This window comes from Vipera berus (genome assembly GCF_964194415.1).
Source record: "Vipera berus genome assembly, chromosome: 1".
NCBI classification, from domain to species: Eukaryota; Metazoa; Chordata; class Lepidosauria; order Squamata; family Viperidae; genus Vipera; species Vipera berus.
The window spans coordinates 155,520,503-155,548,138 of record NC_138202.1 but is presented as its reverse complement, the minus strand read 5'-3'; the positions used below and the strand labels follow the sequence as shown (position 1 = coordinate 155,548,138).

Sequence of the window (27,636 nt, the reverse complement as noted above, 5' to 3'; positions counted from 1 at the left end):
TAAATACAAGGAAGTCCTACCAAAAGCAGTGGAATGTCACATTCCACTGAAGGAATTCCTTTTGATATCTCTGGATTGTTTCCATTAGCACTGCGCTTAATGTTCCCTTGTGACACTTCACACACTATTATTCTATACAGGGGGAAAGGAAGTGGTTCCAGGGATAGCGGAGAGACAGATTGCCAGTGAGTTCTAGAGCTTGAAAGAGATAAGAAGACACCACAAGGAAAAACCATATCGAATCCCATATTGGTCACAGAGCTCTAGAGATAACCTTGGTTCAGACATTCACTCTGGATTATTTCTTAAGCTATTGTGAAGATCATTCTGAGCACTTTATACATCGGCACAATAATTTTAATATATAAAAATATAGCATTCCGACTTTACATGAAGAAATAACCATGGAAAGACTGCAGCAATGCTCTTATTTAATGGAGAGCCCAAGCCATCCTGTAGAGCCACCATTTTCTACTTTCTGACAAGCAAAGTTCATCACAAATGTGAGGGTTGCCATTAAGGAAAAAGTATATTGGTAGAAGGAAAAATGGCCAGTGAACGTGAGAAAAATAACGGCAAGATCTGAAGAAGTCTGGCTGGATATTGTCCCTATTATGCATTCATCCAGAATAGTTTGTGGATTGAAAAGAACGGAGAGAGACAACTGAGTAACAAACACAACCCAACTTCCTTATAATGCCAATGTTGCTTCTCTCAACCCCTGAAAATCTAAGGATTGTCCGACATTACACATTTTTAGAAATGTAGCTGCCACTAGCTGCAATTTAGAAAAGTCTTATATGTTGTCCTCTCCTTGAAATGGGGACAGGGCAGCAATCGCAAGAAAAAATCCACACCAGTGTCACCAAAATGACTAAGTGGTATCTCCTTCCTACATTCCTAAATTGCAAATATGAGTAGTCCCTGGTGCAGATCAGAGAACAGGATTCGTGGTCAGATGTTCTGCCCACACAAAAGCAATTTGCCTAATGAAATCTCATTGTGCTGTTCTGCTCCGAAGAGCAAGCGGTTCATTTTTATCAAGTTATGAGTACTAAGCTACAATAAATAAACAAATACATTACCGAATAATTCAGGTTTTTTTTGTTTGCAGTCACATTTATATTTAAAAAGTCATCACCCTCAAATAGGAGCGATATTTTAATACCCTAAAGAACCCAAAATAACATTTTTATTATCTTGCACAAGCCCGACAATAAAATAAGAAGTTGTAAGTTAGAGAGCCCAGCATAAATCAAGACATGGGCTTGTACTTTGTATTTTATTCATGTGGATGTGGAAATATATATATATGTAGATCTTTGGTCATTCGGGATTTTTTCCCACGTAGAATTGAAGGTATAAGAGCAACATTTCGATGAAATCTCATCTGTCATCCTCAGGCTGGTGGCTTCAGCTTCGTTCTTCTGGGAGAAGTGTGTGGTAGTGGCTGTTTGTTCCTCTTTTTTTAAACTGCCAGAGGGGGTGTGTTCTGTGGGTGGAGGTGTGCTCTGATTGGGTGGGGGGTTAAAACCCCTCCAAACCACACAATAAGCAAACTGACACCCACTATAAAAACATGGCACCACCACAAACACGGAGCCGAACAAAAGCAGCACAACTCACCAGTTCAGGTCTAAGGCTGGCAGCTGAGACCAGCCCATCCACTCAAAACACATCCCCACCCAATCAGAACACAGCCCCCATTCAAAACACACTCCCACCCAATCAGAACACAGCTAACCCCCCACCCAATCAGAGCACACCTCCACCCACAGAACACACCCCCTCTGGCAGTTTAAAAAAGAGGAACAAACAGCCACTACCACACACTTCTCCCAGAAGAACGAAGCTGAAGCCTCCAGCCTGAGGATGACGGATGAGATTTCGTCGAAACGTTGCTCTTATACCTTCAATTCTACGTGTGGAAAAACCCGAATGACCAAAGATCTACATACAAACACCCGCGAAAACCTCAGAAAACATTCTATTTTTTTCTTTTTTTATAAAAGTTTACTTTTTTTACACAAACTGTTTTTGTGCAATGGCCACAGCCAAGAGAGCTTTACAGAAAAACACCAATGGGGAAAAAAAATCAAAACATTAACCACAGTCTTCCCCCTTACCTCCACTGCCGAGAGAAAAAAAAATAAGAATGCTTCCAGGGAATCCAATTAAAATAGAATGCATTTGAAATCAAGAACGATCCAGTCCTAAAATAAATTTAAACAGGTACTGTTTCCATGACGGGAGATTTGATACACTCTTCATGTAGTCTGCTTTTTTCGGAAAGGCCGAGTGAATTCTCGGCGGGACGCTCCGGGAGGTGAGTGCCACCATTCAAAGTAGATACAAATCCATCTTGCGAAGGACTTTTCAAGTATGAAGGAAAATCCACTTGGGAATGCCTTGGCCGATGTTCCGCATATAAACTGCTACATGGAACGACGTTATCGCTTTCTGATGAAGAGCAGCAAACGATGACCGATGGGTTTGAAGAAGGATACAGGGAGCTGCCATAATTTTCCTCTGAGGGCCGCGCATAGTCCACAAACTGTTCTGATGTTGGGTTATAAGGCACCAGAGAAAGATTCCCGTTCTTAACAGTCTCTCTTTCTGAGTAAGTCTCCCGAATCTGGTTAGGAGTGCCAGGGCCGTGATTCTCTATTTGGTAATACAAGGATGTGGAGCTTGGGTAGTAGGAAAGTGCCTTTGGCTGGTTTTCATGCATGGCAGTGCTGTCTGAATAGCAAAGCACAGAAGGAAGGGCTTGACCTGCATCAGCATGAGCACCCAAGCCTTCCAGACATTCATCTAGTTTCTCTTCTTCTTCCTCCTCCTCCTCCTCTTCTTCCTCCTCCTCCTCCTCCTCATCGTCCTCCTCCTCCTCCTCTTCATCTGTTTCGCTGGGGGCTAAACTCTGTGTGCTGGAATCTGTAACTCCACTACAAAAGCTACTTGCGTCTTCTTCCTCCTCCTCCTCTTCCTCCTCTTCCTCTTCCTCCTCCTCTCCAGGGCATTCCAGGTCACCTCCCGACTGCAAATGCATCACTGCAGCCCTGGGCTCAGCCTCTAATTCAAAGTTCTCTGGGACTGAAAATTCCAGGGGGTGGGAGGTGGGACCCATTGCACTGCTGTGAGCATTTAGCTCAGCGTGGCAGCCGTTCAGTGCGGGGACTTGCTGCTCTCTGTTTTTCTCCAATTCAAGTTTCATTATAGTGTGCAAAAAGTGAGTCCGAACCCTGATGGGATTAAATTCAATTCTGCCAGCTGTATTGCTGCATCCTTCTTTAGTGCAACCACACGGGAAAGACATACGATCCACCTTACGGGAGGAGGGGGGGGGAAAGAATGATGGATTAGCTGTTTGGTTGGGCGCTATCAATGCTAACATGCTAGAAACTGTTCTAACAAAAAAAAAAACTTTCATCAAACAGAATTGCCCCGGAAGTCTGATTGAGGATTGATATAGGAAATAAATTAATTACCTGAAATAAAAACTGCTTTTACAAAATTTCTTTCGTACAGAAAGAAATCCAGATAAGAGATGTTGGAAAGGGGGACCTGTCTGGCTTTACAAGCTGCACTAAGCCCTGGTTTGTTTGCTTGTTTTTAAATGGAGCTACATTTCACACACTTCCATTAGAAATTATGATTTATAAATGAGAATGGCTTGCACGCATCACACTAAGGCAAAAACACACAAACCACATTATGGCTCCCTCCAGACGGTGAATCCGGTTACTGAAGACAAGGTGGCTGTGAAACAAATGACAGCTTGCTCTGGTTAAGGAATGACAAATGGGCCATGGGACCTCCTGTCCCTTTGTTTTGCTCTAGCATCACTACCCCCCTCCTCACTCTGCTGGTTTAATGACTTCTAACAACATTTAGGATTAATCCAGGTGACTGCTAAATTGCAGACGAAGGTTCTTTCTTCAGATATTCAGGCTGATGGGGCCATTTCAGTTAACTGTAAAATAAAATATACATTCACGGATGGGATGAGGTTATGCTCCAGAAGTTAAGAGAAGTGGGAATCCCACTTTTGCTGCTCTCTACTTTTCTTACATTTGATTAAAAAGGTAGTGCTAGTCGTTTCTGACTCTAGGGGCCGGTGCTCATCTCCGTTTCAAAGCCAAAGAGCCAGCGCTTGTCCGAGGACATCTCCGTGGTCATGTGGCCGACATGACTAGACGCCAAAGGCGCACGGAACGCTGTTACCTTCCCACCGTAGTGGTCCCTATTTTTCTATTTGCATTTTTATGTGCTTTCGAACTGCTAGGTTGGCAGAAGCTGGGACGAGTATCAGTTGCTCACTCTGCTACGCAGCACTCGGGTTTCGACCCGCCAAACTGCCAATCTTCTGATCGACAAGCTCAGCGTCCTAACCCACTGATATTTCACTCCAAACAGATCCTGAAGCGGTATAAACAGCCTCATAGGAAATCTCGTTATGAGTGGTTGTCTTTTTTTTTTAGCATTAATAGAAAGGCAGGGAGGAAGCTGTCTCTTTAATCTTTTTTAAACCTGGAAACGGAATGGAACTCTTCTCCAGAAAGCTTATATCCCATCAGCACTTCCTGGTTGGCCCACGTGATCACAGCACTTTCCAGTCATGCTAGTAATCCAGGATGCAGCACAGCTGAAAAGTATGACAGGAGAACCCTAGCCCTAATGCTAACAGAAAAGGGGCTCTAAACCTTTTAAGTTAACCTTCTCCAGCGTGCTGTCCTTAAGCTGCAATGGTACATTACTGTGCTGATGGGAATTCTGAGAGTTTTAGACATAATATACCAGAAGATCACCCAGTTGAAGAAAACAGCTCTTAGGGAGGCTGATCCAAAACCCAAAACCTGGGCTACCTGTTTTTATGGCTATGCTATATCTTCGTTATTGTACTTTGCCAAGTACTTCTAAAGAAATGCATTTTATAGCTGCACACAGAATCCATATTTCTCCAGCTTATGCTGAATTACTCTTCGGATCCCTCAATAGCAGACATGCTTGCTTGGAAACTGTTGGGATCTGTGTTACAGCAAAATGTGGAGGGACAAATGACTCACCTGTCTCCTTATATTTCAACTACAGATGAAACTTCCTGCAGCTGAGAAAGAGGGCAGTGCCTCTCTTTAGAACACTTAGATGAGTGTGAGTGGCCAGGATGTCCTTCCTTTTTAAAAAATAAATAAATAAATAAAACACTTGGAACCTCCCTTTGGTATAGAATACCTCTCACCTGGCATTTTATGCCTGCAAGGCAGCAAGTGCAAGTTTCCGGGTCACAGAAGATTCGACAATCGCAACCACAGTCCTCCCTTGAAAGACGGATGGCTCGCAGCTCGTGTTTTTCTTCCACATCAATCTTCTTGACTCCGGAGGCTCGTAGGAGTGCCCTTCGTTTCTTTGTCGGCAGAGGTTGTAGAAAGAAGTACTCGTCGACTTCAGTGTTGTCCAGATCTATATCATCATCAGAAATGTCATCCAGCGTTAAAGTGTTCGCTTCCTCGGATTCCACAGTGCCATTATTAGTCATCTATAGTAACATTAAAAGATGCATCACAGCTCCACTGAGCAGAATGTTCAAAGGAAACAATTTAAGTAGTGTAAGCTTCCTTGCGGCAAGAGTGTGAAATTGATTTATGAGGACCACACCGTCTTTAAATATCTCTGCTTGTTTTCATGGCTCTTATTATTAAGTGAACAACTGAAGTTGCTTTGAAGCATTTATAAGCTTATACCACAGACCAAGCTTTGGTAACCAAAAGAAATCCTCATTGTAACAGTTCTGTTTAGCAGATCCCAGATGCAACGAATAGCATCTTTCTGTGAACTGTATGTTCCTGTGTTTGTGCAAAGTCCTATTTGCCATATTGCACATACATAAAATACATATGGGTAGCATCCTATTCCTATGTTTCATATGCAGAGAGTGTGTAAAAGACTGTGGGCAAGGATTGAATGAGTACTCTGTTTTAAAGTATGCATTTTCCTCTCAGTAGTCTTTTGAATCAAGGGTTTTTAGGACAATGTTTTTCAAGCCTGGCAACTTCTAAGGTATGTGGTCTTCAATTCCCAGAATTCTCCAGCCAAATACGTTGGCTGGGGAATTCTGCGGATTGAAATCTACGTATCTGAAAGTTGCCACGTTTGAGAAACACTAGCTTAGGATAACACATAATCACCTTTTATTTTTATGATGCTCTTCCTACTACTGTGTCCCATCAACCTTATTCTGGGGAATGCCAGTATGTTTTCTCCTGCACCTTTTGAATGTGCATGTACAAATGGTTCAGGGCTTACATTGTGAAGCTCCCTCCACCTGCCACCTTGCTGATTTTGACCATCCCTTGCAGGCACCACTGGAATACCCTCCAGGATTGGGAAGCTGTTCAGAAAGAGGCTCTGCAAAATCCCTTAGCCTGGGCAAAGCACAGCTTTTTGCAGTTGTCCTTTTTGCAAAGCTTGCATAGCTGCTTTGAAATATGTCCCTCTGCCCGGGAGTGGATGCCCAGCCATTTCTCTTTGCTCATAGTCCAAGAGAAACTAGCTTTGTGCATCCCTGACTAAGGACAGTTTGGAAGCAGCTATAAAGGCGTGGTCAAGGAAACACTGCTATAATACTTTAAAGAGAAATGTTTTGTTATATGTTTTGTTATATTTACAAAGCACCTGTTTCAAATAGTTTACACAGCCCTGGTTGCTATTTGCATAGGACATCCTTTAAAACAAAAAGGGGGGGGGAGAATATATCAAGTAGCTTGTATGCAGCAATCAACGACACATATCCAGGTAAACAATATCAGATCTATCACTGGCAGATGTGTTCAGTAGAGAGAATTACTGTCTAGAGAAGCAGAATCAGCTCCTGTATAAATCGAAAGATGTGGGTTTCAGCGTTTTGTGCAACTGGATATCACACAGAGTAAGCACAGTTGGCTGTCGCAATCTTCCCAGCAGCCCGTGATATGATTCAAAGAGAAAGAGGGGTATATAAAACAAAAAAACAAAACACCACCTTCCCGAATATCAGTTCAAAATCTCTTTTGTGCAGAACAATCCACACCTAGCAGCTGGCTTAACTGTATTTGCATCCTGATCAAAGCTGGAACTTTGATGGTGTGGAACAAATTGTCATCGTATCTGCATAGCAGGAAGAAAACGATCATCTTAAAGACCCCAGGTGAAGGCTATTAAAACCTGATGAGTTAATATGAAAGACAGGGTCAATGCCAGCTTGTTGGAAGCAACTGAACTGCAGCCATCTTAGAAGTGAAGATGCAACCTTGCCAAGGATATTAACTGCCAATCCCACTGTTAAACGTTTTGGGTCCATATGTGTGTGGGGGGGAGGGGGGAAAGGATCCCTTTTCTTCTTTTTTTTTTACCTTGAGTTTTAAGGAGTTCAGCTTTTCCTCCCTGAGATGGTCTCTTAGCATCTCTCGATGAAGCCGTTCTTGCTCCATTGCAAACTCCCCAAGAGTGTATTGGCGTACACTGTTGTGACGAGTGGACATGCCCAATGTGCTGCCTCCTTGGCTGGGAACACTTGTGAAACCTTGCCTCCTGGTAAAGTAGTATACCGTAACACAATTAAAATGAACATTTTTTGTCCTCTTCCTTTTCTCACTCTTCAGAATTGAGGATGCTGGAACGGAAACAAATGACAAGTTCGAATCAAGCCACGCTTATCCAGGCCGCAAAACCCTTAAGGCTGCAATCCACTAGGCTAAAGTGGATGGGGTGGGAAGAGGTGCAACAGAAGAGGGCAGTGACACTGCAACACAAAACCCTGCCCCTTTTGTCCTTGTGACGCAAAGATGCATGTGAAGTACCTAAGAGGTGGAAACTTGTGTCATAACAGCACAACACAGAAACTCTGGCTTGCTCCAGAAGCCTCTGGAAACATGTCTAAATGTTTCAGGGAAAATGCCAGACCGAGAAGCTCTTTGTTTGGTTACCTTCTTTAACCACTTGTCCAGAGCTGCAGCTATCTTACTGTGCCTCCTAAAAGCAGCATACAAGCTTAATTCAGCATGCCGTCTTCATTTTTATGAGTCAAAATATGTCAGCCTTCCTAGGTAGACCAGACAGGAAACATAACCAGATGATCTAATTTCTACCTGACTGTAAAGCTACATAAGCAGAATCTGGCAAGCCTGAAAGTACATATCGGCCACTGGGAGGGGTCCCTTCTGAGCCTCTTGCTCTGCCTGCAGTCCAGCTGGGGGATATGCTCTGTGTTACCTGATTGTCCCTTAAGAGTTTCTTGGCCCATTCTCCAAGATCTTTCCCACCTACCATTACCGATAGTGTCAGTCAATTAGCGAGTTAGGTTAGCGCAGGGGGTAGGCAACTTTGGCTTTTTTATGACTCATGGACTTCAACTCCCAGAATTCCTGAGCCAGTATGGCTCAGCATGGAAACCTCTCCCTTTCTCCTCAGCATGGCTGGCTCAGGAATTCTGGGAGTTAAAGTCCATGAGTCATAAAAAAGCCAAGCTTGCCTACCCCTGGGTTAGCGGATTAAAACAGTGATGAAGTAGTTGCTGTATTCTTACGGCAGACTTAACCAAGTGAATCAAGTGAAATGGAGACGTGTCAGGAGGGGGAGTGAGGGGTGAGGTGCAGTTTTCCTCTTGGTCCACAGCTCCTTTTGTCCTCCTCCTCTCAGAAAATAATGGCAGACAGTTTTGCAGTCCAGCTGAGGAAAGAGGAGTGATTTTCAAAGTCGCTGCCACCTTCCCACAAGCCTTGTCAAAGGGAAAGTTTGCAGGAAGTGGGAACTTGTTCCGGCTCTCCTTGATTCTTTCGTCTGCCTGGGGTCATTCTGCTTCTCTGTTTAGGTAAGCAACTATCTCTAAAAGAATGACCAAATGCGTCACAGTTGCCTCATGTCTCAATAAAATTTTCATGTGCTCAATGTTTCATATAAAGTTACTATAATAGAGGTATGGATAAACAACTTTTTTTTGTTTACCATCAAATCCAGCTCTTTTATGCTTATTTGTGAAATAAGAATAATGTTGTTGATTTGGCAACCTTTTCAAGATAGGGCTGCATAAATCATTAATATCCTCCTCCTCCTCCTCCAAAAATCTCAGAAATTCTTTAATCTTGTAAGTTTTTGTCAATTTAATCTCTGGATCTTTAGAGATCTTATATGAGAATGACTAAGTCATCTTGTTAGATTTTCTACTGCACCAGAGTTTGGCATTCTAATTAGACTGCAAAGAGAAGATTCAGTGCAATTGTTATATCAGAAATAAATGAATCAATTAGGGCTACAATATTTCCAAACTTCTCTTACAAATGGGTGTTCCTTCCTTTCCTTAAGAAATTAACAAGCAGTCTCAGTAATGTGCATAAATTTTGAAACAGTGCCCCCTACTTTATAAAAATCTCTATTTAAAGTTTGTCTGTTTATACCACTGCCTAGCTCTGCCTCTTATAGAAATCTACATAGAAACATAAGCAGCATTTAGGCTATAATGAAAAATATGAACTGCCGTTGCAAAAGTTGCTTGACTCTTCTGCCTGATGCGGGTGGGGGTGGGGGTGGCGAAACAACATTGGGGGTGTAAGATGATAAATCATATTTATGTAATTCAGGCATGACAGTTGCACAGGTATGATGGGAGAAATGTAATAGTGAAGAGGGAGGAACTAAAAGGATCGTAAAACATGCTAATAGCCTTTTTAGTATGAAGCTATATATTTTAACAGCCATAGCCAGAAGCACGAAGCTAGTTAAAAAAGCTTCAGGAAATTAAGCCCTTTAGCTTTGCAGTCGGTTCTTCCATCAATCAGGAATGCTAGAGGACTTTTAAACTTAGGTTTCAGATGCTTATTAGATCTTTATTGTCAATGGAGGAACAGTTTCATAACCAGAATGAAACCAATTCTATTTTTTTTTAAATGAGAGAGAACAATGCATCAATATTACTTTTCAAATTGTGCTCTAGTGAAGGATTCATTCGCCAAGAAGCATTCATAATTTCTACTAGCCAGCTGACTAATCTATTTCTGATTCAGTGGTGGACCTCTTAGGCACCAAGCTTGAAATCAGGACACTGTGCGTTCTAGGCCTACCTTGAGCATAAAATACAGCTGGATGATCATCGCCCAGTTATTCTTTCTCAAGCTTAGGAAGAAAGCAGTGGCAAACCACTTCTAAAAACTATGCCAAGGAAACTACAGGGACTAGTCCAGGCAACACCAGGGATCAAGATTGAGACAAAATCACGCACACAAATCTGTAACATTTTTTTTTACAAATCAGAAAAAAAAATAACAAATTCGTTTTTCTTCTTCAATCCATTTGACTACAGGTTCATGCTAATCAGGTTGAAATTAAGCTATCAAAACCAAGCAAACTTTTTTCCTGGAATCTACTCTTAGTTTAGACTCCAAGATGAAGTAGTTTCAAGTGATTTGATCAGTAAAATCGATCGAAGAAAGAGGCTGACAGTATAAGGAAGAGTACTACTTCTCTAGAAAATTAATTTCAAAAAGGAGAGGTTGTCCTATTACTTTTAGACTTTCAATGCACCTAAAGCTCTGAAATTTTCTAAAGAAACCCAAAACACTTTCCCGAGACATCGTCCTAATGTAATATAATCTTTTCCTGCTACAGGAAAAGCAGTGAAGAAAAAGGAGCTCTCATATTACTTTTTAATCTTATTGAAGCTAAAGCTCTGGTCTTTTGTGAACTGAAATACTTTCCTAAGCCATACAATTCTTACAATACAATCTTTTCCTACTCCAGGAAATAGATTTTTCTTTTCAATATATAGGTTTCATTTATATCTCCAAATAGCACGTTCCATTAGCTTCATAAATCATTCAGCCCAATGTCACAGAAGTTCTATATTTTTTTATAACTATTGTTGCAATGTTTCTGCTCTGAATTGTAACCTTGAACACTGTGTGGCATTTTCACCCCAACTCAGCAAGGTCAGTCATGGGGAAAAGGTGGACTTCTGTGTGTATACAATGTCAATCTGTGTTGTTTTGAAACATGAGAGTATGAAAAAAACATTTTTTTTTTGCAAGCCCTGACTTTTATAATATAAAGGCTTTGTATGTACTAAAACAGTGATCCCCGGGGACCGCTGTTTTGGGCACCAGGGACCGGTTCCGTGGAGAGATGTTTTTCCGTGGACCGGAGGAGACGTGGTTTTGCATGCTGCCTGCATCCCGCGGATGGTGCTTTGCTTGTTTGCGTGGGCCAGTTTCTGTCACGCCACAGACTGGTGCTGGTCCACAGACCGGGAGTTGGGGACCCCTGTACTAAAAAAACATTCAGCTTGAAATTCTTGCAAACTACAAAACCTGGTGGAAGGGCAGGATTCACACGTTCATGTAGTGACATATAGCACATGTTGGACCACAATAATGTTCCAATTTCAGGTAGCCAGATGCAAAAGAGAATGGAATTCCTGCAGCATTAACATTTGTGCCTCAGCAAGAAGTGTAACAGGTATTCCCTGTCACGGAAGCAACATCAGCTGTAACCTCTTTCACACAGCTATCAAATTCCCAGAAGTTCTGTCCTGTTTTCCAACACTCTTTACAAACTTGGTCATAAAAGCACAATATTGAAAAGAAGCATTCTCTGTCTTGGCAAAGTTGGACAATGGAACCCAAATGCATCACTGACCACACTTGCCAAAATATACAAACCCCCCCCCCCAAAGGTGTGCCAGCTTTCAATTTCCCTGAAACACTTCATTAAGCTAAGGAACCAGAGATTGTATGTCAGAGTCAGTCTGAAAATGGAGACTGCAAATGGAGGTGAATTAATGTTTATGGTAAAAAATATTGGGAGAAAATAGAGATGAAGATCTTCACGAAATTTCCTTCCCAAGTCATTGCATACTTTATATTTGTCACAGATGAGCCAACAACCTAGCTTTGCATCAAGAACAGGCTAGTGAAAAGGGCCCTTTGCAAGTGTGAAACTACACTTTATTGAAAATGAGGCGCCTCTGCCTATGATGATGATCTCTGCCCACTGACTTTGAATGTTTTTAAAGAAAAAGAAAAAAACAAACTTTAAGAATGCCCCCAAATTACAAATTACAAGATTTGTGAATATTTTTTTGAGATTGCACCAAATGTATAAATGTGATGAAAAATCTATCCTCTTATAGATTTGGTTTTAGCACTTTTTTATTTATTTATGAGGGAATGAATATGAGTGGGTGCAAAATCGAGTTTGCCCCTTCAGAAAATATTGCTGATCCATGTTCTCAGTCAGAGGTTGGCTGGATATGTTTTATGCATGATATGTTAATTTTGAACTCATCAAGTTCTCCCAGTGGTCTCCCATCAATACTTCTTTGTGGGTTCATACATGATTAGTTTCAGCACCTGGCATTTTTAGCAGGTCCACTGCATCCAACTGTGTTATTTATTTAGTCGTCAAATTTATATGGTGGTGCAGAGGTTAGAGTGCAGCACGGCAGGCTACTTCTGCTGACTCCCGGCTGCCCACAGTTTGGCAGTTCGAGTCTCACCGGCTCAAGGTTGACTCAGCCTTCCATCCTTCCGAGGTCGGTAAAATGAGGACCCAGATTGCTGGGGGCAATAGGCTGACTCTGTAAACTGCTTAGAGAGGACTGTACCCATTATATGATAGGCAATTTCATGATTCCCAAGTTTGAAAAATACCACAAAATAAATGAATCTCATGCAGGCAGTCCTCAATTTATAACCTCAACTGAGCCCAAAATTTATGTTGCTAAGCGAGATATTTGTTAAGTGAATTTTGCCCCATTTTACGATCTTTCTTGCCAGAGTTGTTCAGCAAATCACTGCAGCTGTTAAATTAGTGACACACGTTGTTAAGTAAATCTGGCTTCCCCACTGACTTTGCTTGTCAGAGGGTTGCAGAAGGGGATCACATGACCACAGGACACTGCAACCATCATAAGTATGAATCAGTTGCCAAGCTCCTGAATTTTGATTGTGACCATGGGGGATGCTGCAACGGTCAAAAGTATGAAAAATGGTCATAAATCACTTTTTTTCGGTGTCATTGTAACTTTGAACTGTTGTAAGCCAAGGATTACCTATAATACTGCCAGCCACCAGGCTTCCCATTAACAGGGGATCCCTAGGCTTACTGGGGGAAAAAACCCAATTTAAAGGCTTTTCAGAAGATCACAAGGGGTAGTTCTTGTGTTGTATTCAACATTTCAAGAATCAGCCAGACTTTCAGCAACTCTTTGGTAAAGAAGTTCTTTATACACCATTAGCAGGTAAATTCTATCAAGATTTCCAAAAATAGCCCAAGGAATTCCAGAGTCAGGAGAGGATGCTGGAAAGTGGGTGGGGAGGAGGGTGCAATAAATGTGGTGTGTGTGTTTGTGTGTGTGTTTGTGTGAGCGTGTGCGTGCGTGAGGCTAGTTAAAAATAAACCTGTGGTCGGAAGGGAAAGCCTGGATTGCCTCATTTGCGCAAATCTTAGTGTGAATGACTGTCAATCCTTTTGAGCTTTTTCAAGCACCTTTTTTTAGCTGTAAAAAGAAGTTACTCAGTTACTACAGATAAATAAATTGAGGTTTGTCTGGCTGAGATCCAAAATGTGAACACTTCCCTCCACAATTCCAGCTGTTTTCTTTATGTCAAAAGCACATTATAACAAATGTAAACCGTATGGCTCCTCGACACAGTAGGGCCGGTTTTCAACCTGAGGGCGATGTAACTCATTTATTTGCCCTCACAAAAACAATTTAAGAAGAAATATAATCTTGAGGCTAAGAAGACTGAAAACATAGAATACAACTGAGCTGAAAATTTCTGTTGCTGAGTGAGATAATTGTTAGGTGAGTTTTGCCCCATTTTATGATCTTTCTTGCCACAGCTGTTAATCGCTGCAGTTGTTAAGTTAGTAATAAGGTTGTTAAATGAATCTGGCCTTTGCTTGTCAGAAGGTCGCAAAAGGGGATCACATGACCCCCGGGACACTGCAACCGTCATAAACATGAGCCAGTTGTCAAACAGCCGAATTTTGATCACGTGACCTTGGGGGATGCTGCCACAATGGTTATTTTTTTCCAATGCCATTGTAACTTGGGACAGTCACTGAACGAACGGTTGTTAAGTCGGGTACTAACTATAATACATTGTAACGTGAAGAGAAAACCCAAGAAAATTGTGTTTAGATGGCTCGATGAAATTCTCAGAATGAGGGAAGTGGCAAATCTAAAGAAAAATAACCAACCATAAAGCAAATTATGAATGTGGTTAAAGAAAGAATGTTTGCAGGAACAGAAAGTCAAGTCATTTTTCCTGAGCTGTTCTAACTTCAAACAGTCACTAAACGAACTGTTGTAAGCTGAAGACTACCCATATTTTGTACTTTATATGTATTTAAAATAATGTAGGTTGTTTTACAAAGTGCAAACCCATAAGAAGGTAATTCACAAATAAAATAATAAAAACAGAGCATAAAAAAATAACAAAATTAATATCTATGGAGATTCTCGGTCATCCAGGTCATGGGTTGCTTTTTCTGGAGGCAACTGGACTTTCTTTGTTTTTCCTTGAAGACATTTCGCTTCTCATCCATGGATGAGCAAAACATCTTCAAAGAAAACCAAGAAAGTCCACCTTTGGGACAATAAAATTAAATAAAAGACAAGAACAAGAACAAAACTGTAAAACTGACATTTCATTCAGTTCAAGTCAGAAAAAGTTGCAATCTCATAAAAGACAATTCAAACCCATGATCATTGGGAAAAAGAGATTTTGAGAGCTTTCCCATGGATTCGTATTTTCCCCAACAATCCTGTGAGGTGAGTTGGGCTGAAGAAAGTGTTCTCAGGCTACTATAAGAGAATTTCTCCTTTATTCCACACATTAATTTGTCTGCCCTACAAGTCAAGCAAGGAGGAAATACATCCATTAAAAAGGGCCAGACTGGTTGAATGTTTTCTTTCGTGTAACTTAACTCAAAGATGCATAAGTTTTGAAAGAGTAAAACTAGTGTTTTAAAGTTGGTTGCAAATGATCCAGCAAACAGAATAGCTGGCACAATAAAAGTGTCACAACCAGTTTAATGAGATGGAACTTTTCAGTGGGAATCTCACCTTTTCAAAAGGGCCTTTGTGATAACAATCCCAGGGACATTTACCTGGATAAAAGATTTCTATCATCTTAAACACACACACACACACACACACACACACACACACACACACACACACACACACACACGATGCTCCTATAACCCAAAATGCATGCTATTAATTCATCCCTGCCAAAATAGTTATTTTCATCAGACTTAGTTCATGATGAACTTAGAACACTAAGTTCTGTTTTATCAAATTTATCATGAAGACAGCATAGTAGGCTGCCATAGGGGTGAAAAATTGTGGGATAGCTCCCCCATGTTTATATACTGCAGATGGGTGTAGTAAAGATGGAATATTATTTTTTGTCTACTTGGAAAATGATGTGTTGCACTTTAATGAATTGCAAAGAAATTGTTATTAATACATAAGTTAAACATTTTGTTTCTATTTCTTTACAACTGCTGATAAAAAATGGCATGGCTATGTTCAAATTATACACACAAGAGAACAGGCTTAGGTGAGAGGGAAAGTGTTACAATTCAATCTATTTATGAATATGAATGAACATGTCCATAATTGGCCAGTGTATTTTAACAATGATATAGAACTGTGCTATGAGGATCTTACAATTTACATTTCTTATTCTTGGGGAATTAATAATAGAAAGAAAATGGATTGAAAAAAGTAGATGCAAAAGTAACATTAGACAAATATGAGAAAATATAGTTGCATATCCTTAAGTAATTTATGAAAAAAATACTTAAGATTACCACTTCAGATAGACGTACAAAATCTGCAACAATCCAGATAACCACTAAAATAGTAGCCATGAGACAAAGTTCCTGGTTGAGGGAGGTGACCCCAGCCCCCCCAGGATGATGTGGTCAAACCAGGTTAAGTCAGTGCAGCAGTTCAGGGCCACTCAGTGCGAGGTGATGTGTTTCCCGCAATGCACACCGATGGCGCAGAGCTTGCAGTTGCCGAGCCAGACGGCGGGGCGGCGGGAGGGTGACGGGCAGGCGTTGTGGGCCAGGTGCTCCAGGGTAGCCACATAGGCACACAGGGTGAGGAGGTGGCGGCGGAGGTCCAGCACCGGGTAGGCCACCAGCTGGCCCGGCCCATGGAAGGTCAGCTGCCCGCTGTGCCCCAGGTGGCCCATCTCTGCACCCAGCGCCCACAGCCACCTCCACCCTGCCGCCTGCCCCACACAGCCCCACTGTGTAGAGCAGGCCCCACGGCTTCCACACCACCGTGGTGTTGCTGCTCCCGTCTCCTCCAGGTATCTTCAGGACTACCGTTAAAAAGAGGTGGAGAGGGAAATCATGTCCGCCAGGCCTCGCCTCCCCATTGGGCCAAGGGTCTCACAGAGGGCAGGGTGGACTTGACAAATGCAAGCTATTTGAGGAGGGGGTTTCTTTGCCCCTGCGTTTTTTCCTTCTGACTTGTGGTCAGCCTGGCTGACACAAGGTGACCACGAGGCAGCACGCACATGTTTTCCGTGCTTCGGTGCCAGGCTCTCCATGCTGTAGCATGGCATGGAGAGCCTGGTTGACATGGGTGAGCATGAGGCAGGAATGCACATGGACTCTGCTTTTTTGGCAGGGCAGAATTAAGTGCTGCTCCTCACCTCCCACTCCTGGTCCTCTCTTACTTACAACTAGGAGATGGTGTAATTGGGCAGTAGGGAGGGGTGCAAAGTTCCTGCCAACTCACCTTCGTTGCAGACAACTTGCATGTGCAACGTTTGCCAGCCAGGTCTTTTGGCGCACTCAGCAGCAATTCCTATTGGCTTTTGAAAGCCAATAGAGGAAGTAGCACAGCTTGTGCAAAAGTTGAAAAAAACCCATCAAAAAAAGGTGTCGGAACTCCGTTCTGAGTGTTCTATGAGAAAAAAAAGCCCTACATACACATATACACACACACACACAAACACACACACACACTATATATATATATATATATATATATATATATATATATATATATATATATATATATATATATATATATATATATATATATATATATATATATATATATATATATATATATATATATATATATATATGTATATATATATATATATATATATGTATATATATATATGTATATATATATATATATAGTGTCCAACAATGGCACACTTCTATCAAATTCGGACCTGGACTTAAATCTTATTCCAAATATGGTTTTGCTCTTTTTATGTAAGAGATGCCTTAATACAATTAGACAACTCTGATTGATGGGAAGTCTGTAAGAGCTCAGGAAGGGGAACCGGCCCCCTCAAGAGCACTAATTCAAAATCACAAGGAGATGAATGTGTGTTTTTATACTTGCATAACAAGGGCAATATTACTGAACTGTGTGTGGACAGCAGACCTTTTATGCTGACATCTGCAAACTCAAATCTGAATGGATTTTAAATACTCTTGACTGCAGCATTATCTTTTTGCAAAGATATGTTCCTGTATTCCATGAATATTAACTCTTTTGACTCACTTTCATGAAAGGGACTCCCAGGCTCCTGGAATAGTAGGGTATGTGACACAGTTTAATCAAGCCTTCCTCAACTTGGTACACTCCAGAAGAGTTGAACAATAAAGGGCTTTCCATCATTACTTCGTGTGTGCCAGTTCTGGAACAGGAAGCTTTGCTTTCAGTCACACGTGCTTCTATCCTCCTTGAATAGATTACTATAACTCTACATGGGTCAGTCCTTGAAGATCTTTTGGATACATCATCTACATCTGGCTTAACTTTTAATTATTACAGAGTACTTATAACTGCCTATATAACACCATTAATGCAGATGCTGCATTGGCTGCCAGTCAGCTTCCAGTGCAATTCAAGGTGCTAGTTATGCTTAAAGCCTTATACAGGAAATATACACTCATGACTACAGTAGGGATCAGAATTTCCATTACTAAGCAAAGCGGTTGTTAAATGAATATTTATGACTTTTTTGCCATGGTTGTTAAGCGAATCACTGCGGTTGTTAAGTGAATCTTGTGCTCATTAAGTGATTCTGGCTTCCTCCACTGACTTTGCTAGTCAGAAGCCAGCTGGGAAGGTTTCAAATGGCAATGACCCCAGGATGCTGCAACTGCCATATAAATACGAGCAACTGAATTTTGATCACATGATCCCAGGGATGGCCTGATCATCATTAAGTGTGAGGACTGGTTGTAAGTCACTTTTTTCAATGCTGTTGCAATCTCAAATGGTCAGTAAACAAATGTTTGTTAGTTGAAGACTACCTGCATGCCTTAGGACTTAGATATATCTCTAAGGTGCCTTTCTCCAAGGTGAATATGCCCATCCAGAGACACCACTAGGGAATATGCCCATCCACTAGACACCACAAGAGTCCCAAGTCTGTATGAATGTCACATACAGGGATCTTGTGACTGAGTGTTCTCAATTATGACCTCCACCCCACACCCGCTTCAGCATTTGGAACATCCCATGTTGTATTTGCAAAATGTTGTAAAAACATGGTTCTCTGGAGAGTCCTTTGGGAACAAAATCTATCTGTTGTTTATGTTATTAATTTTTCATACTTTAATCTATGCAGCTTTGTAGTCTGCAAGCCACTCAGAGTGTTCCAGGGCAAAATGTTAAACATGTGCACAAATAAATAATAAATTCCCAGATTTCCCAGTCAACAGATTAGCCAAGAATTTTTGGAGTCATAATCCCAAAATATCTGCAGGAGAGCAGGACAAAACAGATTGGATTAAGAAAAAAAAAGGGTGCATATGACCAAAGTATTTGTTGCCACTCAGATCCTCCCAATTTTTGTAGCCCAGATATGGTAGCCTTAATTAAATATTTTTATCATCAGGTACGGTGGTACCTTGGTACTCAACTGCTTTGAAACTCATCAAATTTGGTACTCAATGTATTTTGATGCGAAAATTTTGTCCTTGTATTCATCATTTGTTTGGTATTCAACACACAAGCTAGAAATTGTGAGTGTTGGCTGGTTTGCAACTTACTACATTATTCCTTACAGGAAACATTTATTTGGTACTCATCATTTTTGGTACTCATCATGCCTCCCAGAACTAATTAACAATGAATACTGAGGTACCACTGTAAACACATTCCTGATATTTACAGTGGTACCTTGGTACTCATAATTAATTCTAGTTGTTTCACAATTGTAGCCTTTATCTATGCTTCTGAGGATGGCCAAGCATTAACATTTTATTCAGAAACTGTACTGGCATCGTACAGGCTTGTTCCCAAAAGTAACCCTAGCTGGATTGATTTTAATTCTATAGACATTATTTTCTCCGTGCTGAGCTTTATAATCTGTGTCTCAATCAATTTCATATTCCCTTACCATGAATTTGTTAATATCATATACTAGAGAGGGTCATTTACAGGATTCTGCTGGTTTGTCTATCCAGACAAGGGATATAAGACCATTTTTTACAACAGTGACATTCTTGCTTAGTTGACAGATTCCAGCTGATGGGGCAGGGAAATGTATTCAAACAGGAAGGCATTTGTCCCTTATCTTATTATATATCTCCATGAAATTATTAGCTGCCATTCAGAATGCTGAACTACAGAGGCATCAGAATTCTGATGACAGCCAGCTCTTTTTCCCTGCGACAGCAAATGGGCAGCCTTAAAATCAAATAAAGAAATAAATAAATCCCGAAATGATGCCTGGAATCACTAAGAGGCTTGAGTGAAATGCAGGGGAATTTCATTCAGAGAAAGGACAATTTTTATTAGTTGGCAATTCAGTGTTTGGGGATATTGCAATATGATTTAGTTTCCTTTTGAACGAACATGATAGACTGCCATTACACTAAACTCTTCTTTTAGATGCTCAAATGGTAAATATGGCAGCAAATGCATTTCATCCATCCAGGCTGGTGAAGAAGCTATTTTTAGTCATAAATAAGTTACAGTAGAAATTCATGCTCGTATAAAATCCAGAGTAAATTAGAGAGCAGTAGTTTGTAACTTGTAGCGATGGGTTACATTTTAATTAGTTCAATCTCAGAGTTACATGACACCATGTTTCCTGAAAATAAGACCTAATGCATCTTTTGAACCAAAAAATAATATAAGACACGGTCTTATTTTCAGGGGAACATGGTATGTAGCTGGTGGTGTTATGATATCAAAGAATCAGCATAGCCTTTTTTGGAGGGATCAGGTTTGGAAGGAAAATTTAAAACTTAAAATCAGATTAAGGTAGCCATTTTGCCACCTAATTGCCCAAGTTCTTTTCCTTCCTTCCTTCCTTCCTTCCTTCCTTCCTTCCTTCCTTCCTTCCTTCCTTCCTTCCTTCCTTCCTTCCTTCCTTCTGTAGTGCCACCCCTGCTGTAGGGACCACTTAAGTCCGGGCTCTCATGACCTCCCCTCCAAGAGGCCACCAACCCAAAGAGGTCTCTCACACTGGCACTCTACCTAACAGGGCACGTAACATGGTGGTATTCAGTCACGATTGACAGCCATGCACATGGGGTGGCGATGGTCGGTCTCTCTCTGCGGTGACTCACGTGGGATGATGGTGGTTGATCCCAGGCAATAAGAACTTACAGGGAAGGTGGTAGTCATTCTTTAATGACAACAACTTGCCCAGAATGATGTTAATCAGCCTCTGGTGATGGCAACTTTGCTAGAACGATGACAGTCAGTCTCTGGTGACAGCAACTTGCCTAAAACAATGGCAGCCAGTCTCTGATGGCAACAACTTGCCCAGGATGATATTAATCCATCTTTGATGACAACAACTTGCCTAGAATGATGGCAACCAATCTCTGGCACTGGCAGAGGCCTCCCTTGTCTGCTCTCCTTGCCTCTCTTTGACCTCACTCCATGTAATCCCTTTTTATCTTCCCCAGCTGATCCTATAAAGAAAAAAACTCCTTACCTCCCATTAAAAGACGTATGTCAAACTCTTCCCTAACTCTCCCTCTGCCTAACTTACTCCAAGGCGGGAAAGGAATTAAAACTCCCCAAACTACCCTCTCTCCCTCCCTCTCTTCATCTGGCCTGCCTGCAACAAAAGAGAAAGAAACAATAAAACTTCACCTTTCCTTACCCCCCCCCTCTCTCTCTCCCTAGCCTGCTTCCAGAAAATGGCTCCAGCAACTACTCTCATTCTCTATCCCTCCCCCTTTCATCCAGCTTGCCTGTAACAAAGTAAAAAAAAAGCAAACGCGAAAGCCCCAGCTTCTTACTCTCTCTTCCATCAGCTGGCTCAGAATGGCAAGCTCCACCAAGCCTTCTCTCTTCCTCCCTTCTATCAGCTTCCTCCTCCTTTTTCTTCCCCCCTCCGAGCCATGCCCTGCCCCCAGACCCATGGCAGCTGCCGGAGCTCCTCATCTTCCTGCCTAATTGGCAGGGCTCTGCAAAGCCTCTCAGCTGGCGCCATTCTCACCCCAATTCCGCTACACTTCTTTCTTTCTTTCTTTCTTTCTTTCTTTCTTTCTTTCTTTCTTTCTTTCTTTCTTTCTTTCTTTCTTTCTTTCTTTCTTTCTTTCGTATTCAGAGGTGAAATGAGATGTAAGAGAAACTCAGCAAGAGGGAAATTATGCAGGTACAGAAATACTCCAGGTCTGTGCATATGATGTTGTGGCTCCTAGACAGTTCCTTAAAATATCTAAATTGGAACCCAACCTAGACAAAATTTCTTGCAGTTTTTTTTTAACAGCATAATCATGACAAATGATTACCTCCCTGCTCAGAAGCAACCATAGGAAATCATGACAACGTCTAAACACTGACATCTTTGCACAAATGACATGTTTAGGCAATGCGCACCATAGCATCTGATATAAGCATGTAAGCCGCATCAAACATGTCATGCCATTTGGATGCACATATCACTGCCAGGCCCTTCTTCTACCCTCTGAATCCCCGCGCACGGATGGAGAGTTGTGTAAGAACTGTGGACAGACGAAAAGGGTTCATCACACATCTCTATGTAACAATAACTTGGTGTGAGAAAGATCCCTGGCCTCAAGTTTACACAGCATTATTTTCAAGCAGGAGGTGCAGGTAGTCCTTGACTTACAACGGTTTCTTTAGCGGCCATTTGAAGTTACAAAACCACTGAAAAAATGGCTTACATGACCTTTTTTTTACTCTTAACAACCGTTGCAGCACCCCTATGGTCACTGACGGTTGCAGTGTCCTGGACTCATGTGATTACCTTTTTTTAACCTTCTGACAAGGAGAGTCAATGGGGAAGCCAGATTCACTTAATAGCCCTGTGACTAACTTAACAACTGTGATAAGAAAGGTTGTGAAATGAGGCAAAATTCACTTAAGAATTTAGCAACAGAAATGTTGGGCTCCCTGTGTTTTCCCTAGCTTAAGCCTTCACGACAGCATGTTGGATGAGTAGAAATACAAAATCTAGAGAAGCAGTGCGATCTGTGATACATTTTACACATGTTACTCTCAACTGGTAAAATGCATATGGTACTATATTGCATGCATACTGCAGGTGGTCGACGTAAAACAGTTCGTTTAGTGACCATTTAAAGTTACAACAGCACTGAAAAATGTGACTTATGACTGTTTTTCATAGTTATGACCTTTGCAGCATCCCCATGTTCATGTGATCAAAATTCAGATGCTTGGCAACTGATTCATATTTATGACAGTGGCAGTGTCCCAGGGTCACGTGATCACTTTTTGTGACCTTCTGACAAGGAAAGTCAATGGGGAAGCCAAATTCACTTAACTACCAGGTTACTACCTTAACAACTGCAGTGATTCACTTAACAGCAGTGGCAAGAAAAGTCATAAAATGAGGTAAAACACACTTAATAAACATACATTTTGGGCTCAATTGTGGTTGTAAGTCAAGGACTACCTGTGCTTGCATCCTGATACCTGACCCAAGTACATATGTCATAGTGTTAGTATGCTAACACCAACACGTACATTTCTTTATTTGCACCCAGTCCCCCTCCACTATAGTTAGTGGTCTGCTGTCTTCTTAAATTCTCATATTTTAATTCAGTATCAATGGAAGATATTCTCTCCTGGTTTGGGGTTTTGTTTTTTCTCCCAGAGTTGGAAGCTTGGACAGCCAAGGAAGCTTCAGAGTCACAAAATAGCAAAATTCCAGTGGCACAATGTCCACCATCTCCAACAATAATGTTGAAAATATCACCAAGAGAAATTAGAAGAAATTCCCAATTGTCTGGAGAACAAAGATAGAAAAAAAAGTTCCTTTTATCAGAGAAATTGTAAAGCAGATTTTGATACAACATTAATTTGGACAAAGCATTTCATGTATCTCACGTGAATCACAACACTTACAGTCCAACACTTACTAGAAGGGACCAGACTGGAAAAAATTGCTGTGTCACAATGTCCATCAATTTTGCTGTTTGCAAATCCAAGTGATATTTACAAAGATTTAGAAAAGCAGCCACAGTTAGCTACATATACTAGCACGCAGAAATGTCTGTATTTGGCTTCCTTCCCTTCTGACTTATCTTTTAGAGCTGAAATAATACGTTCACATAACTGTCACACTCAGTGGAGTTTACTTATGAAGGAGTTTAATTCTGAAGGGCGTCAGCGACCTTATTTATTTATTTACTTGTTAGACAGACAAAAACAATAATAATAAAGAAAAAACATCTACAATGAGATGTAAACTATAACTGAGGATACGCATAGACTGGAAGGAACTTTACTGGTTAACTTCTGAAAATGAGGCAGTCTGGAATAGAGAGATGACTTCCACTTGGAAAATGTCTCTTTTTTCTGGCTAATGAACAGCTAGACCTGATTAGTTAGGAACTAACTTAGTAATGTTACCACAGTGGCCTCTTAATGAGATGCTTGTGGCATGAGGAAGGGGGAAGAACACCGTATAAGGTTTGTTTTGAAAATAGGTCTGGGTGCATGTGTTGTGCGAGAAAGAAAGGCAGAGAAATGCCAATTTATGTATGAGTCAAAAGAATTAGATTCAATGCATGTAACTGTGAAATATAAAACAGACTCTTCAGCCGATTAAATTAATCACTTTAAACCTGCCCTTCATGCTACTGGAATGCAGCCTTTTACAGCCATAATTTATCACCGTTGTAATAAGAGAACTACCACTGACCCAAGGAGGAAAGTTGGCAAGATAACAAGCAACTGTCAATGTACACCAGGGATGGCACCATTTATAATATACTGTAATTTCAGTACAAATCTCAATGGAACCTTATGTGGCAACTTACAAATAGTGCTACCTACAGTAGTTGCCAAGTTGAGGATTTTTCTGCAGCTCAACTCAACTCAGCTCAACCACTCGACTCAGCTGCAGCCCCAATTCAACTGACGTCATAATCTATAGCTGAACATAGCTAAATATGTTTATAAATTCTGTTCCTCCTTGTATAACTCAGCGCATTGTGTCCTTCCTTATTTCCTAGTGGTTTTTGCTGGTACATTTCACTTCTTACCAAAAAATATCCCACTTATCCCTACCTTTATGTGGATGGTTATTCTCTTGCCATTCCTTTCTACCCCCAATAAAAAGAACAGAAGAAACAATCATATAACCAATCAGACCGTTGGTTCCTCTTCTTCCGTCCTGCTTAGGCAAAGGGTAGTCACACTGTCTCTCAAACCTAAGCACCTTACTCAACATATTAGACGGCCGAGGACAATGGATTGTAAATTATAACACTCTTTGGAAGGCCAGAAAGACTCTACCCTGCTGGTAGTGTCTCTCTAGGATTTCACACAGGGCTCTATTCCTGCCTTGCCAGGAAGTAAGAGGAAATTCCGCACAAAACAGCTGCTCTACCACTGTCTCCCTCTCATCCTTTTCTCATTTATATTCACATACTAGAATATTTTGTCTTTTTTTTTGTCTTGCCAGGAAGCCACCAGAACTGATATTTGGTCTTCGGTGCTTTCATACTTAAGCGTATCTGGTTCAATCAATCTTTAATTATTTGATTAGTCTCAAAAGCAGAAACCGTAAACATGATTTACAGAGGTGAGATCACATGAATAGGATTCAGATGATTGGACTAAGTTGGCTTTCTTAGATTTTACAGAGCCGAGTTCATTTGTACAAACTTTGTGCTTAGCATTTGATTACTTACAATTTATAATGCAAAGGCTATAGAACAGACATGTCAAACACAAGGCCCAGGGGCCGGATCCGGCCCGTGAAGTGGTTTCATGTGGCCCGCGAAGCCATCCTGGAAACAGTGAGGGAACGGCCCCCACTGCCTTGGCCTTGGCCCAGAGACCCTCCTCCTGCCAGAGATCCTCAGATCTGTCCCACTCCTGCCCAGGCCCCCATAGGCACCCTTGATGCGAACGATGTAGAGCTGGCCACGCCCACCCAGTAGGCCATATGCACTCTGGCCACGCCCACCTAGTAGGACACACCCACCCTGGCCATACCCACCCGGCCCCCTGAGGGCAACCGCAATGCTGATGCGTCCCTCAATGAAATTTGAGTTTCACACCCCTGCTATAGAAGGACAGACCTCTCGCCCCCACTCTTCCCATTAAACTGTTATACAATAATATAGGTTTGGATTATTAAAAGTTATTGTTTAAATTATAAACACTGATGAAAATAGTGAATAAGCAAATTAACCATTTTACCATAACTAATATAGATAAATTATTGCTAGGTTGCTGCATCTGGCTCCAAGGTCTTCTACTAACCTTATTTAGTTATTTAAAATTCCATGAATTCTGCCCCTGTTTTTCTGTACGGAATATTCATATCAGCTAGTGAGACAGGACAATCTAAAATACAAATGACTTAAACTAATAATGTCCGTGAGATTAACATTAAAGCATACATAACACTTTAAGAAGAGCATCCCACAATATTCTTTGCAGATCATGCTTTCTGTGAATCAGACAACCGACAAATGACAAATGAAACAGCTGAACCATTATCCAAAAGGCCAGCTTTGACACAACTTGACAAAAACCACCCTTGGAGGGTGTTTTATATTCTAGACCTTGTTTCACCTGTTTTGACCTTGGTGGGTATCAATATGCCTGCCATCACTTTCCTTACGTATTGTCTGCCAGAATCCTTGACCAAAATTATTTTTTAAAAAAATTGGAAGTAAACATGTTGCAAATGAAAACAACAGCCTCAATACCTAAATAAGGAGGAAAGTTGGCAAGATAACAAGCAACTGTCAATGTACACCAGGGATGGCACCATTTATAATATACTGTAATTTCAGTACGAATCTCAATGGAACCTTATGTGGCAACTTACAAATAGTGCTATCTACTGTAGTTGCCAAGTTGAGGATTTTTCTGCAGCTCAACTCAACTCAGCTCAACCACTCGACTCAGCTGCAGCCCCAATTCAACTGACGTCATAATCTATAGCTGAACATAGCTAAATATGTTTATAAATTCTGTTCCTCCTTGTATAACTCAGTGCATTGTGTTCTTCCTTATTTCCCAATGTCTCTTGGCGCTAACACAGATCCTAGAAGCATTTTTCGTAACTAAAAATGGTTGGAGGGATGGAGGCTTGTATTTGAAGGTGCACCCAGTTGTCCGGAAAAAAAAGGCAAAGTCAGCTGAAGTCTTGGAAACATGCTAGGATGTTAGATGAATTGTGTGGAACACTCTTATCAGTTTGCCTTCTGCGAATGGGTGTTTTGAGATTGACTATGTCCACCACGACAAACATTTAAAGAGCATCCATTGCATCATTTCAAAATTCCAAATACGGTGCTTCCCCGAAAAAAAGACCAGGTCTTATATTAATTTTTGCTCCAAAAGGCGCATTAGGCTGCTTTTCTGGTTAGATTTTATTTTCAGGGAAATATGGTACTAAATGCGTCCATCTGGCTGACGATCTTAACTGGGGCTTATTTTGGGGATGGGGCTTATATTACAAGCATCCTGAAAAATCACGCTAGGGCTTATTTTCTGGCTGGGTCTTATTTTTGGGGAAACACGGTACATGCATTAGTGTAAATATTATAAAACAAACCTGTTGCTCAGGTCTGCTTGCCACAAATTTGATGGACATTGGAGATCATACCTCCTTGATGATCTGACGAGTTCACGTCTTCACATGTACGGCTCTGACTCTTGCAATCTAAAAATTCCAACCTAAAACCCAGTTCATATTTTTACTTCCAAACCATCTGCTCCATATGATGGGAAGCACACAGAGGACACCTTCCAACTGCTCCAGTGGTGAGATGCCAGCTCTGGTACTCACACTCTGTTTCCACTGAGCAGAAAATTTGGTGCATACGGAGGAAATCGTAGGCACGGACTTTCACTGTCTATAATGAGGAAAGGCCCCTTGCAATGTAACTGTAGTACTTACGGGTAAAATGATTTGAAGTGGAAGGGTTGACACTATCCCCACTCTCAGCACTTTCACTGCTAGAGATGTCATCATCGGATTCCCGCACAGAGGAACAAGGTGAGGAGCCGTCAACTTCTTCAAACTTCCTCTTTAAAATTCCACTCATAGCTGCGCTACTGTCACATGTACCTACAAGGGGAAACAGATACAATGAAGCCAAGGAACTTCTGGCTGTAGACTAAACAAT

The 27,636-nt window shown here is 41.2% G+C and overlaps 1 protein-coding gene across 1 annotated transcript; it reads right to left on the bottom strand.

The window, feature by feature from the left end:
* Window positions 1-2,224: 2,224 nt before the first annotated feature.
* CSRNP3 (cysteine and serine rich nuclear protein 3) lies at window positions 2,225-27,570 on the bottom strand (the record flags this gene model as incomplete). The annotated part of the gene is made up of 4 exons (XM_081321802.1): window positions 27,408-27,570; window positions 7,389-7,648; window positions 5,240-5,536; window positions 2,225-3,325 (listed from the first exon to the last, which is right to left on the bottom strand). Exons 1-4 carry the CDS (start codon window positions 27,553-27,555, stop codon window positions 2,225-2,227), a joined length of 1,806 nt encoding a protein of 601 aa, XP_081177928.1. The 5' UTR covers window positions 27,556-27,570.
* Between the last annotated feature and the right edge of the window lie 66 nt (window positions 27,571-27,636).